Source organism: Pararge aegeria, chromosome 11 (genome assembly GCF_905163445.1).
Source record: "Pararge aegeria chromosome 11, ilParAegt1.1, whole genome shotgun sequence".
Lineage (NCBI taxonomy): Eukaryota > Metazoa > Arthropoda > Insecta > Lepidoptera > Nymphalidae > Pararge > Pararge aegeria.
The window spans coordinates 3770069-3785077 of NC_053190.1; the positions used below are offsets into that span (position 1 = coordinate 3770069).

General features: G+C 36.3%; 1 protein-coding gene across 1 annotated transcript in view; it reads right to left on the reverse strand.

The window, feature by feature from the left end:
* LOC120627357 (ATP-binding cassette sub-family G member 1-like) overlaps positions 1 to 15009 on the reverse strand; it is a 50877-nt gene that overhangs the window by 11683 nt on the left and 24185 nt on the right. Inside the window, exons 2-3 of the mRNA XM_039895342.1 lie at positions 9465 to 9678; positions 1460 to 1577 (exon numbers count right to left, since the gene is read on the reverse strand). Coding sequence (XP_039751276.1) covers positions 1460 to 1577; positions 9465 to 9591 — 245 coding nt within the window. The 5' untranslated portion in view covers positions 9592 to 9678. The remainder of the gene's footprint in view (positions 1 to 1459; positions 1578 to 9464; positions 9679 to 15009) is intronic.

A 15009-nucleotide genomic window follows, 5' to 3' on the forward strand; every position in this document is an offset into this window, starting at 1 on the left:
TTGCGTAGACCAGAGACCAGGCGTGGCAGTCAAGACTAAGGTCGTTATTACTTCAGTCATCATCGTCATCATAAAAAACCCATTAGCGGCCCACTACTGGGCAAGTTCGGATTAGTGAACTTCACCCGCTTTTGACAACACTACAGAGTACTCTCAGACATGCAAGTTTTCTCACGATGTTTTCATTCACCGACAAAGCAAGTAATATTTCATTGCTTAAAACGCATGTAAATTAGAAAAGTTAAAAGCGCGTGCCAGGAAACCAAATTTTTTGAGAGTGATGCCGAAGTATTGACTAGTTGGCTATCACAGCTTCAAAATCTTTAATGCAACCGCATTTATATGTGAATCCCTTCGTTGTCTTTTTTTGTACCCGTAAATACACAAACATATTGAGTGCGATTATCTAGCTCCCTCTTTGAAGTCAACTGCAATTTATGGCCGATCTACTTGCCGCGGCTCTTTACGCCACTTATTTGGGTGGCCAAGCTGACCGCTGAGTGTGGAAGCTGCCTAAGACTTCCACCAAAACAACTAGTTATATGCACACTTTCATAATTTTACTATTGGTTAGCATCTTTCTATAAACGGCTTTAGAATAGAAACGGTAAATAGATTTCATGACGATTACAATACTGAGCCTATTTATAAACCATAGCTAACATAGACCCACCACGCTGCTCCCATGCGAGGTGGTGGGCTTTTAACGAATATCAGTACACATTAGTGATGATGCCCAAAACCGACTGTTTATCGTGCTCTCTGAAGCACGGGGTTCGACACTTTATAAACTCCAGACTGATACATATTAATGTCAGTTTTCATTTATAAAATAGCTTTAATTTTTAGTTATCGAATGTGAAGCGGTGATAAGACTAGTGCATACATAGTGCATGCATAGTGCATTATTTATTTATTTATTTATTGGGTCTACCAGCGATTTTACATAAATAAAAATAATATTACTAGGGGCATCATCACTCATGTTCAGTACACATTAGTGATGATGCCCCTAGTAATATTATGGGTAAGGCTGGGGCTTTCCTTTCGGCACGCAGCACTGACTTTTCGGAGTGATGTACGTTTTTAATTTAAGCATTTCAAAGGTCCCTTGCTTTTGACGGTGAAAGAAAACATCGTTAGAAAAACTGCATGCCTGAGAGTTCTCCATAATGTTCTCAACGGCGTGTGTAGTTCACGGCCTAAACACTTCTCATTCTGACAGGAGACCCATGCCCTGTAGTAGGTCGGTAATGGGTGGATGAAGATGATAAATGTAGGTATCGCCATCATCTCACTACTTTACAGCTACACATTTTCATGCATCAAACGAGATCAAAGGTGGTATGGCATCTATTTGAATAAAGAAATATTTGACTTTGACTGACTGGCTGAATGCGAGGCATATTTAACTCGGGAATTAAAAATGAGAAAACCTAGAAGTAATGTAAGCAGTTACCTGTAACCTGCGAGTATGTTCAGCAGAGTACTTTTGCCGGCTCCCGACGGGCCAAGTATCGCCGTCAGCTGACCAGATCGAAATTCACCATTGATTCCCCGAAGGATTAGCTTTGATACTGGAAGAAAAAAAAAAGGATAACCAGGATAAAGAATAAGGTAAATAAATAAAATAAATAATAAATATACTACGACCATCCTTACATCGCCATCTAGCCCCAAAGTAAGCGTTGTTTGTGTTATGGGTACTAAGATACTCGTAGCTGATGAATCTTTTTTTTTATAAATATAATACACACAGTCATTTTCCAGTTGTGGGAATCGAATCCACGACCTTGGACTCCGAAAGCAGGGTCGCTGCCCACTGCGCCACGCGGCCGTCTAAATTACAATAAATTGCCAAGTTTGAATTTTGAATTTTTATAAAGACAATTTCGAAGTTTGTACGAATGAATTGATAGATTTGTGTGATGAACATGAATGTTTTTCACATTGGTGTTTATCTGTATATTATAAGTTTTTATGTATATAATTCATAAAAATATTCATCTGTCATCTTAGTACCCATAATGGCAATTTGTAATTGTCGTAGAGTATTTATTAATGAATTTGAGGATCGCTTTCTGAGTCAAAAGGCCGTGGGTTCGATTCCCACAACTAGAGAATGTTTGTGTGATAAACATGAATGTTCTTCTGTGTCTGGGTATATTCTTCGTAAAAATATTTTTTTAGGTATCTAGGTCCCATAAGACAAGCTTAGCTTACTTTGGGACTAAACGTAATATATAAACGTATAACTAAACGTCATTCTAAACTTTAGGACTAGATGGCGATGTGTATATTGTCGTAATCTATATATTTATTTATTTACGTGCTTACGTAAAAAAATATTTAGTATGGTTAGTAATACTAAGTAATAACGCAAAACAATACTGTAAAGTGTGGATGTCCTCTCTTGACCCCGGCTATTGTATTGAAATCACTGCATTTATAGTACAGGACGCAGCTCTTGTGAAGAAGTTGCATTTGTTACAAGCAAATTTATACTTTGCATGTCTATTTATAAGGACTTATTTCTCTTAGAAAATGCCATAACTGTTAACAACGAATGTCTCTGAACGTTAATCATGTTGTGAAATACTGTCTACGCTAAAATACTTAAAAGTCAATAGAATATCAAATACTTTCGAATAAAGACTTTAAAGTCACAGGTACAATAACTATGTAACTGTTTTAGTAATTTAAAGTTAAAATATTGTACAAGCAGCGTTGTTCCCATTATTGATCAAAGACTTTATAAAAGCTACAATTTTTTGAAATACTTGCCGTCTCATAATATTTAAAAAAATTGTCTAAGGCGATATTTTTTAAGTTATTTTCGACCTATCAATGCATAAGGGTAAGGTAGTAAGGTATCGTGTATATACACTGCAATTCATTGTGTACAATGTGTAAATGAAGACCAAAATAATACTTCACATGCTTTAGAGGTATATTATGTTTTTAAAACCTAATAGTTTTTGAGTAAACCACCAAAAATTATGGCAGTAACATGCAAAATTAAAATCAAGTGACCCTGTCAATTTATTACGTGCGCGTCGCGTAGCGTAGAAACTATGCACGTGTCGGTCTTTTATCTTGAATAGGGTTGTCAGACGTAAACATTTAGAATGTTTTGAATACTTATCCTTCAACATCTATCTAGAAATATAAATAAATGCCATGCATGTCTCTGAAATAAAATTACTGTACCTACCGTTTTAAATATACATATAATAGATAAATTTTAAAAAAGGGAAATTAGGAAAACCGAAGAATAAAAAAAAACATTTGTTTTAGAAATACCACTTCGAATGTTTTTTAAGGTTTAGGTTAGGATTACTTTCAATAGATGTTGTACTTCAGATAGAAAGTTCAGCACAGTTGGAAATATTAAAAGATTTACAGAAAATTATAGTCTTACAATTTCCTATAGGTAAATACTAAGCTGATAACATGGGTGTATCTTTAGATGTAAATCTCTCACTATGTGCATATTTTGGCCCATCAGTTACGCCTAAATGTATCGCCCGTGCAATCAGTAGCAAAGCCTTCGGAACGAAATTATCTGAGAGATCGGCTTGCCCAACGGAATCGTTTGAGTTGAAACATGCCCTAGAACTGGAAGTTGCATCAATGGAGAGGTTTCTCGGTGCATTCACGTGCGCGTTTGTAGGCCACACTCCGCCGGTCGCGTGTTGCCGGCTAGTGATTGGTGTATATCGATAAAAATATATCGATCTTTTACAATTATCGAATACCTATAATAGAGTTTGATGTATCATCAGTTGACTTAAAATCAATGGGCAGAAATGATGATCGCAGCAGATGGTAGTAGTAGCACGAAGAACGCTGCTACAAATTCTCCGTTATATTCTCCCTTAGTCGCCTCTTACGATACCCGCGGGAAGAGAAAGAGTGGTGGAAACTGTGTTCTGATCTGCCGTCACCACATGTAACATGCCACTACTAATTTGCTATAATATAGTCATAATGTTTTTTTTAATAAACAAACTAAATGCCCGAGCAGGATTGTCATTCGAAAAAACTTAGTCACATTATTAACTGATTGCCTAGTGTAATATTGTCTACTTATTCTGTATATATATACAGTTAACTACAATATGCATGGAATCGAAACAGCGCCATCTGGTTCCAATACTGGAAAACAATGTCATGAGAATGTGTCATTAGATGGCGCTCTTTGAATTCCATACATATCGTAAGTGGACGTAGTTAAAAGAACCTTATACTAGGCACTCTGAAACCGAATACTTTTCGATCGACATGTATGTTTCAGATGTAATCAACTTGAAATATTAATGGCGTCTAGTTATGAAGTCATCGATTTGATGTTCATTATAATATGGAAAATAATATATTCACAGCTTGTTTCCGATTGTTGTGCCTCATATCGGCATCAAAAAGTCAATCGCGTTTGCGCGACGTATTTAATTTACCTCATCATCATCATCATATAAATGGCCACTGCATGGCACAGGTCTCCTTCCACAATAAGAACGGCGCCGTAGTCCATCACACGCCCAGTGCGGACCGGTGGACCCACGCTTTTGAATATGGAATAGTATGGAAAAATCTCAGGCAAGCAAGTTTCCTCACGATGTTTTCCTTCAACGTTGAAGCAAGTGATGTTTTAATTGCGTAAAACTTGATATTATAATTGCTTAATTTACCTAAATTGCATCAATTAAGAAGTGTTCTAATGCTTGGACTTGTACTCGGAGTTTTTGTAAAAGATAAAACGCCACCCACATGATGGGTAACGGTACCTAGTGACCGGTTAAGCCAAGTTTAAAGTATATGTTTGTTTCTTTTACAATAAATCAATAATTGTTATGCCAAGAATTAATTCAAGCTTCTTATTAGGGAGTTTTTGGATGAAATAACACAGTAGTAGAAGTAGTAGTGAAAGCACGTTATTATTTTTATTATTTAACTATTCATTCGAACACTACTATTAGGTTAAGGAATAAAAAAAGAATAGAAATACTAAGATGGAAGTAGAATACAATAGGCGGCCTTATCGCTTAGTAGCAATCTCTGCCAGAACGTTCAGATCTTGGCGAATTTTAACTAATGGTATTTTAAAGAATATTCCAATAATAGGTTCTGCCCGCGACTTCATTCGCGTGGACTTCAGAATTGGGTCTAAAGCTTCGCTCGTTAACAATTTTGCATCCTACCTCGGGAACTATTTGAGAGATCGGTATAGAAAGTATATATCCTTTTCCACAGAATAGGTGACATGCATACCAAATTTCAAAGCTGTCTGCCCGCGGCCTATCTCATAAACTATTTTCAATTTTAGTTTGGGAACTACTAAATAAATCAGGATAAAAGGTAGCCTATGTTCTTTTCCATATCAAAGTGCATGCTTAATTTCATCCAAATCCATCCATGCTTAGTTCCATCCATTTGTTTTTATGTGATTGAGTAACAAACATCCACACTTTCACAATTATAATATTAGGTAGGACAATATTTAATCTTTCACTAATTTCGCGGTTCGGTTCATATTCGCATATTATTTTAATCAACAATGATCAGTTTGTTTGATTGTTTGTTTTTGCTCGATCGTGACAATTGCTGTTGTAAACACGATGAATTAGTAATATTTAAAGCTCTTTGAATATCTCGATTGCAGGATGTTTTTCTTTAAAGCCTGTTAATCTGTTTTTGACGTAACCGAATCATTAATAAACGTTTAAATCAGCATAAAGGTACAAATTTGGTGTTTCTTTTTTGCTCTCAGTGACTTCAGATCATGGGAACTTTTTTCTGTACAATTATTTTTAGCTCGTAGGTGATTTAGGCCGCGAAAATTATAGTTTTGGAGCTTTTTTATTATGTATCTTACATAATTGAATTTTTATACCAGTTTAAGTTTCGTAAAAACTTGAACCTGTTTATAGACAAGACACGATGCCATTTGTTAGTTATTTTTTAAATATCATGTAACATTATTATCCGACATCACAGAAGATTATAATTTTAATATTGGAAATAGTATGTTATAAATGCTAAAGAGTGTTCGTTTGTTTGTCTTTCTTTCACGCCCTAAACCAACAAATCAATTTGATTTTTGGCAAAGTTAGTTGAAAGGAAGGAAAATAAAATACTTCATTCCAGGAAAACAAATTGTTCCCACGGGATTAGTAAGGCGGGCAACAACTAGCAGTTTCATAAAAAGCGTTCAACATAGTTGACACACCACTCCTCTGCCCACAATGCCAATAAATATAAATAATAATAATAAATAAATATACTACGACAATACACACATCGCCATCTAGCCCCAAAGTAAGCGTAGCTTGTGTTATGGGTACTGAGATGACTGATGAATATTTTTATCAATAATATACATAAATACTTATAATATATACTTATATAAACACCCAGACACTGAAAAACATGCAGAAATGTTGAAGTTACTACTAGCTATAGTACATCACTAGTTATTTCTTACAAAGCTTTCGACACAGTTAGCCAATGTGCGTGGCCCGTCGCAGTAATAGCGGCTCCGTGCAAACCTTGCGACTGGTAGGATATAGCGGGGGTCTAATGACCCGCCGTGGTGTTTGATCTGCGGTGGCCGCAAGCGTACGTCATTTGTTATGAAATGTTGCGTATAGTTTTACGCGTAAGAAAACAGATCTTTAGAGATTACCTACTTATCTATGGTACCCTAGTAAGAACTGACGAGAAAATATACTGAGATATCAGTAGATAGTATGTAGCCCTGTGTATAGGACGTCGACTTCACTTTCGAGAGGCCGAGTTCGAATCCCAGCACGCACCTCTGACTTTTATAAGTTATGTGCGTTTTTAAGCAATTAAAATATCACTTGCTTAAACGGTGAAGGAAAACATCGTGGCGAAACCTGCATGCCTGACAGTTCTCCATAATTTTCCCAAAGAAGAAGAAGAAGAAACACTGTATTGCACGTATAACATACAGGAAAAGAAACAGTAAGGAGTATACAGTACACAATGTAGACATGCAAAGGCGGTCTTATTGCTGCAAGCAATCTCTTACAGGCATCCTTTATAGATAGGACAGAAAAAAAAAATTAGGGTGTGTTAAGCCCACCAATCCGCAATGGGCCAGCGTGGTGGACTACGGCCTTAACCCCTTCTCAATCTTGGAAGAGATTCAATCAATTACCTGCCTACTAAAAGGCACGGGTGCCTTTTAGTAGGCAGGCAATTGTTTGATATAGTGACTAGAAGTGAGGTGACTATGCCGTGTGGTCCCAGCAGATTATAATGCATTCATCACCACCCCACGGGTGTCTTCCCACGGGTGTCGTACGAGGCGACTAAGGGCATATAACGGAGAACGGGCAGCAGCGCACTCTGTGCTACCCTGCCATCTACCGCAATCACCACCCGTCCTTCATGGTGGTGATTATGGACAAACCCTCCCATTAGGAGAGGCCTTAAGTCCTACAATGCACTGTTATAGGCAATTAATGAGGTAGGTACTCAACATCTTTAAACATTAACGCTGTGATAATAACCAGGTGTATAGTTACTGCTATCATAAAGAAAGTATCTTTAAAGAGTATCTTCTTATTATGGTACCCTGGTAGGCACTGACTAGAAATATACAAGTTGGTAGATCATCTTTGGTCTTTATTTATTTATTTATTTATGCATAAGACACACCAGCAATGAATTGTAACAATATTCATAATAAAATTAAATTATGTGTTAGAATTACAAATTCTGACTAGTCTTGTACATTAATGAGATTTTTATTTAGGTTAGAGATTTGTTATACGATAGTATTGGAATCAAAGTCCGTCGATAAGAAAAACAGTAACACGTAGAAAAAAGTAGGTTACAAAGGCAGCTTTATTGTTTTGTAGCAATCTCTGCTTGAAAACCTTGACCCCCTACTTCACTTAGTACTGTTGTAATAAAAGACAACGTGTTTTTGTTTTTTTTTTGCGATTATCTCTTTACCTCAATTTTCCTCCACTTTGGTACCTATATTTTTTTACCGTATACGTTTTTACTGTTTTAAAACTATCTGACTTATCTACTAAGCGTGCATCCTAATTGCTTAACTAATACTTATTATAAATGCGAAAGTGTGTTTGTCTGTATGTCCTAACTTCATACCACAATAAAGTCAATCAAATAGAGTGTGTTGAAAGGACGGAGGGAACCCGGATTTGTTAACGCGGGATAAATCCAAATGGTTTCGCCGAAATCTATACTTATAATAAAACTGTAACTGGAAGATTTGTGTACATTTAATATATTTTAAAAATTTTGACCGAGGGATGCTTTATAATCGATACTGAGTCCAAAACAGATTTTATTATTTAATTTTTGTCTGTCTGTCTGTCTATCTGTCTGTCTGTCTGTCTGTCCGGGCATCAGGTAAAAACTACTGAACGGATTTAAAGAAAATTTGTTATAGTGGTAGCTGATATTCCGGGTCAACATAAAGGATACCTTTTATCCCGATAAACAATAAGTTTCCTCCGGGAAAGGGACGAAAGTTTTTATCAATTTTACTTCATAGCTACGTTAAATTTGAACCGCTTTTAAAAATTCTTTTTTATTTGAAAGTGTATACTATCGAGCATGTATTGTCTAATTTTAATAAAGATCTGATAAATATTGTCGGAGATAAGGGCACATAGCACTTCACAAATAACAGCAAATAGCAAGGCATATGAGACGACCATCGAATGCATGCGTACCATCCTACTAATACTACAAATGCGAAAGTTTGTGAGGATGGATGTATGTGTGTACGTTTCAACTAAAATAATGACAACTTACTAACTCAGTAAACATCGTAGAATAATAATCGTAGGTACAAGGCTAGACACGATGATTATTATGTTAGAATCAGATCTATTCTACCTTCTCGATTGACTAATACGCGGACGAAGTTGCGAGGGTCCGCTAGTTTGTAATGAAGCAGCAGAATTAAGAATGACAATACAACTTCCCAGAACGAGGTTAAAAGCTATACTAACACTATTACGAATGACACATGTATTTAGATATTAATAAGTCTTAATTTCAGCGTGGTTCATTTGGCAAGCACCTAGGACCCGTCTGTTCTGACAATTAGACCTGAATGTATATATGTCATGTAATACGTTTGCATAGTTAGCAGAAAAGTTAAGTAGTAGGAGAGCTTTTTGTCGCAGAACCCGTAGAACTACCACCATGATTATTTCTGCCGTTAGCATTGTTGCAATGCTGTGTTCCGGTCTGACAGGCGTGGAAACCGGTGTGATTATAGGCGCATGAGATTTAACGTCTACACCTCAGGTTGATGGACACAATGCGGCACGTTTCATGATGTATTTATTCCTTGCTTACCCTGCGAAGTGTTGCTCTGTTCTCTTCTGCGTCTCTGCTTCTCTCTCTGTTTTGTTCGCCAATTATCATTATAAAAAGAGGAAAATAACTCTTACTTTTGCCGTTAGAGACGGTGTAGGACAGGTCTTGAAATCCAAGGTTGATCGGCGGGCGTTGGGGCAAGTGGGATAGATGAGCCTGCCCTAAGGCCGGGGGTGCCTTAGGTTGAGATGGAGCCTCCATTGTTGTTCTGTTTTCACTTCATCGTCTCCTTCCTTCTTATCTCCGTTGCAGCTTGTGTCCAGGAAGGAGTGTGGCCTCTTTAGCAAACTGTAACAATATAATTATTATCTATAGATATATCTTCATATAAAAATTTAAATTCATCGTCATCCTCATCAACCCATTACCGGCCCACTACAGGGCACGGATCTCCTCTCAGAATGGGAAGGATAGATATAGGCCGTAGACCACGCTGGCCAAGTGCGGATTGGAAGACTTCACACGCCGTTGAGAACATTATGGAGAACTCTCAGGCATGCAGGTTTCCTCACGATGGTTTCCTTCACCGTTTAAAGCAAGTGATGTTTAAATTGCTTAAATTAAAACGCACATAACTCTGACAAGTCAGTGGTGCATACCAGGGGTTGGAACTCGGTCTCCACGAAAAGAAAACGGAAGCCTTACCCACTAGGCTATCACCGCTCAAAATTTTAATTAATTTATTCTAACTGACTGACAAACCATCTACAGACCAAACAGCTGAACGCAGATATTGGAACGCAGTTTTTTTTAATATTGAACTTTTCGTTTGGGATTTTGGATAAAAAACAAGAAACGTGTACAGCTTTTAAAAACACTACCCCCAAACGGGTGAAATATGTGATGAAAGTTTATCTATTAGAACGTGCTTATCTCTGGAATTGCCAGACGCTCTTGAAATATTTTTATTGCATTTGATAGCCCAACTTTGAGAAACATTGAAGGCTTTTGAATATTATTCTACCACCCTTGCTAGTTGGGCAACAGCCGGGTGATGCAAAGCGGCGGTTTGTATAGGACAAATTTACTTGTCAGAAGTACGCGGACCTAATCGTAGGAAACCGGTAGTATTATGTAGAACTCGTTTAATCTCAGTTTTTTTTTCTTTACTAGTAAGTAATTATTTTATCTCTACTAATGTGTTAGTATGTTTAGGTCAAATCTTGCGAGTATCTTTTGTACCAGTTCCGTTATCGGAATTGTCTATAGTTTATTTATAACTTCGAGGACAATACAATATTTTTTTAGCTTTATTGCACAAATATTTTAATAAATTTTAAACACGCCCGCCACGTCACATCGGAGCAGCTTGATGGGTCTAAGCTTTTATTTCCTTCAGAGAGGTGGGTTTTGCCCAATAGAAGAATATTAAAAGGTTGAATGTGATAATGGTGGCAAAACGGTGGTGTCACATTTTGATATTGTATAATAGTTCAAAAGAATATTGTATGGAAGATCTGATCTAATGAAGTAATTAAAACAAACAACCAGTTTCCTGACCGATTTCAGAATTAGCGGTCAGTCTCCACAGAAATTATCCAAGCACGCGGGAAAAATTATGGTACCGAATTAGAGTGCGCGCAAATTCAGGGCCACTCTTTTATCGATAGTAGATACGTTTTAAACACTTCTTTGGACACGTTATTGAAGAAGAAGAAGAAGAAACACTTTATTGCACGTAAAGCATATAGGAAAAGAAACAGTAAGGAGTATACAGTACACAATGTAGACATGCAAAGACGGCCTTATTGCTGCAAGCAATCTCTTACAAGATAAGTATTCTGATGGTATATTACTGATAAAAAACCATAAAAATAGTTATTTAAATCCAAAGAACTGACCACTTTTGCTAGCAAAATCTTTTTATGTATCTTCTTCTTCGTTTCCTTATCTCATATTGCGTCGGGTCGGCACACCACGTCGTACTTACTCAGATTCTCTTACTATCCATACCTCTCTCCATTTTCTATTATATCAGCAGTAAAGTCTCTATGCACTCTTTTGACACGCACATCTTCTTTAACACGATCCATCAATCGATCTCTTATTCGGTACTCTCTTCTTAATTTAATTTTATAAATCCAAAAATTTATCAAATCTAGCCGGTACAATTTATAATTTATCTAATTATTTCACTCCAGACCTCGCAGATATTCCAGAATGCTGGAATACCTCGCCTCCTGAGGAATTGACGAACTTCCGCAAATAACCACTCCAAATCAACTTGCTTTACTCCTTTATCATTCATCTGGTAACTCTATCTTGTTTTTATTTCTTATAACACCACACATCTATGTCAACATCGACTTTTACACAAAAGAAAAACTGATTTCATTAATTTCAAGTAAGCCTAACATAGGCACTTTTGAAACATCTAGTCTGTCCGTTATTAGTGACTCTACCACCGGTTCGGAAGACAGATTCTACCGAGAAAATTTATTTACCTTTTACATTTCAACATTAATGTTTCTATCTTGTAAAAGATGAAAGCGGAGCCGGATGTTTCCAAGCAACCCATTATAAAAATTCATCATTTGTGTAGTTACCTCGCTGTAATAAATGTGTTTTAACACATTCTTTAATCTTATGCATTTGTAGGTCCAAAATTACTTTAGGTATATTATAAAAGCGTATACTCAATCCCACCAATAACTTCTGTACCCTTCGCAGACGATAGGCATCTGCGAAGGAATGTTAAGAAATGTCTTGTAAGTCGACTGTTTATATCCACTTTTTGTTTCTATAGACTAATATGTTCTCTTATAAATATTATATTATCTATACTTATAATAAAACTGTAACTGGAAGATTTTTGTACATTTAATATATTTTGAAATATTGACCAGGGGGTGCTTAACAATCGATACAGAGCCCAAAACAGATGAACGTAAAAGTGAAAACTACTGAATGGATCAAAAAAAAAATGGTATAGTAGTAGCTGGTATCCCGGGTCAACATAAAGGATACTATTCATCCCGATAAACACTAAGTTTCCTCCGGGAAACAGGATGAAAATTTTCATCAATTTAACTTCATATCTCCGTTAAATTTGCAACGATTTTAACAATTCTTTTTTTATTTGGCAGTGGGTTCTACCAAGCATGTATTTTCTAATTTTAATGAAGATCTGATGAATATAATCGCAGATCAAGGACATAATTCTTCACAGATAACAGCAAGTCGCAAGGCATATGGGACAACGATCGAATGCATGCGTACAGTGGCGTGCATAGAGGGTATGCACAAGGTATGCAGATGATATAAAATGAAGAAAATCTCCAGTACGAGTTTTAAAAACTTAAGGATAGGCCATTGTAAGAGTTATAAAAAGCCTACCCTTAAGTTATATATTTATAACTCGTACTGGAGATTTTCTTCATTTTATATCATCTGCATACCCTGTGCATACCCTCTATGCACGCCACTGCATGCGTACCATCCTACTAATATTATAAATGCGAAAGTTTGTGAGGGTGGATGTATGTACTCGTATGTATAATGCCAACTCACTAACTGAGTATACCACGTAATATAATATGTGGTACAAAGCCACGATGGTTATGATGTTGATCTATTCTAGCATTTCTATTCTAGTATTTCGATTGACATTGACTCATACGCGAACGAAGTCGCGATTGTCCGCTAGTATATTATAAAACACAAAAAAAAATCCTTCATTTAAATTAGGCCTAGTTTATAAGCACTTTTGAAAAGCCAAGTCATACCTAATAGAACTACGACACATTTGTTTTATAGCCGCATAATTTGAAGGTTAGTTTGAAGACTTCTGAATAATTAAATTATAACAGCTCTAATTAAGATATAGTTTGTTTGCGACTTCGTCCTCGTATAATTTGTAACTATTTCGATACTAAGTTTAAAAGGTAAGCTAGTTTTTAACTAATAATTTGATCATCATAATCGTTATCACCCCCTTACCGGCCAACTACAGAGCACGGGTCTAGGCTAGGCTATCACCGCCTCTTATATTTTTTATGTAAAGGTTGGTAGCTATTTAACTAATTTAACTACCCAGTAAAACTAGTAAATGTTTTAAGCTCAATGGATTTCAAGATGTTATGTTTTTCCGCATATTTTGTTTTAGTACAGAGTAAAATAACTTTCTTTTACTTTCACATTCATCACTTTATTTGCACAATGTTTCTAAACCCAAACTTTACAACCGTCTTCATAAGAGGTTCCGTGCGTTTTTTTAATGTTTGGAAAATGATTTTTCCGTTAATTGTGGACTGATTTCGAAGTTCGAAACATCGTTATAAATTTAAGTTAACAATCTAGTTTTAGATGGTAAGGTTTCAAAATCAAGTGATGGAGATTAGCGAAAAGCTATCATGGTAGTTTGAAAATAAAGTTTAGCCTTACTTCATCATCCGCAGCCTAATAACGTCCCACTGCTGGGCAGGACTCGTCCCTCATAGGAGAGACGAAATTAGAGCATAGACCCATCAAGTTGCTTAAATGCGGCTTGGTGGTTGTAACGACTATAGCCACAATTAAGATAATATGACAAGGTGATGACGTATCTCATTTAAGACTTGCCATAGGCGTAAATCTCGCGATCTTTGCAGTTAAACGTCACTTTTGCATACAAAAAATATACAAAAATGACTTTTGACAGCAAAGATTGCAAGATTTACGCTTGTCGCAGGCCTGTCGTAAGATAAGTAATCACGCTGCGGGAATGACGGCTTTACGCGCTCTCCAGTTAGGGTTGCCAGATCGATTCTTCCTGTTATAGGGATCAATAACCGATTTTTGGTCGGAAGAAATAAAAAAATAAATTAATAATATTAATTATACATAGTATATTAAGTAAACAAACATATATTTGCATAGCACTGTAGATATAAGAAAAAAAAACATAGTAGGTATTTGTGACACATAAGATAAGAACCGAATGAGCATGTTTATTGTTTTTGTTCTTGCCATAAGTATTTGTGATTTTTTTTTGTGTGTTGTTTGAAAGTTTCATTTGACGAAAATGTGAACTTAAAATTATCGAACTTGTTTTTCGGGAGATTGTTTGCTTTGTCGGGAGTCGGGAGGACATACAAAAATTCGGGAGAATCCCGCAAATTCCCAACCGTCTGGCAACCCTATCTCCAGTGCACGGGGGCTGACGCTGCCAACTTCCTAACTCTGGTACCGAAAATTCTTTAATAGAAAATACAAAATACATTATGTAATTTGGTCCGACCCGGGTTTCGAAGGACCTCGTGATCCTTAGTTACACATGGTAAACTCTAGACCAACGAAGCAGTTCCTTACTTATTTACTAAAACTAAAACTCTTTACAAACTTAAGGAAATTCGAGAACACTCATTATATTCTAGTATAAGTTATTGTTTGAATGTTAGAGCACGTTTTAAATTTTATGAATTTAGTAGAATATGTGCCAATACATATTCATGGCAAATATTGAATTGGTTATAGGGGGTTTACAGCATTTATGACAGTAAAAATTTCTTGTTCCATAACTTTTTCATGGCATAAACTATTTAAGAGATATAACTGTGCAAAGTTTTTATAAATAATTACGCGGTGACAACCGTTGCATAAGGTGCGTTCAAATTTAAGGTCAAATTGGGTCACAAATTA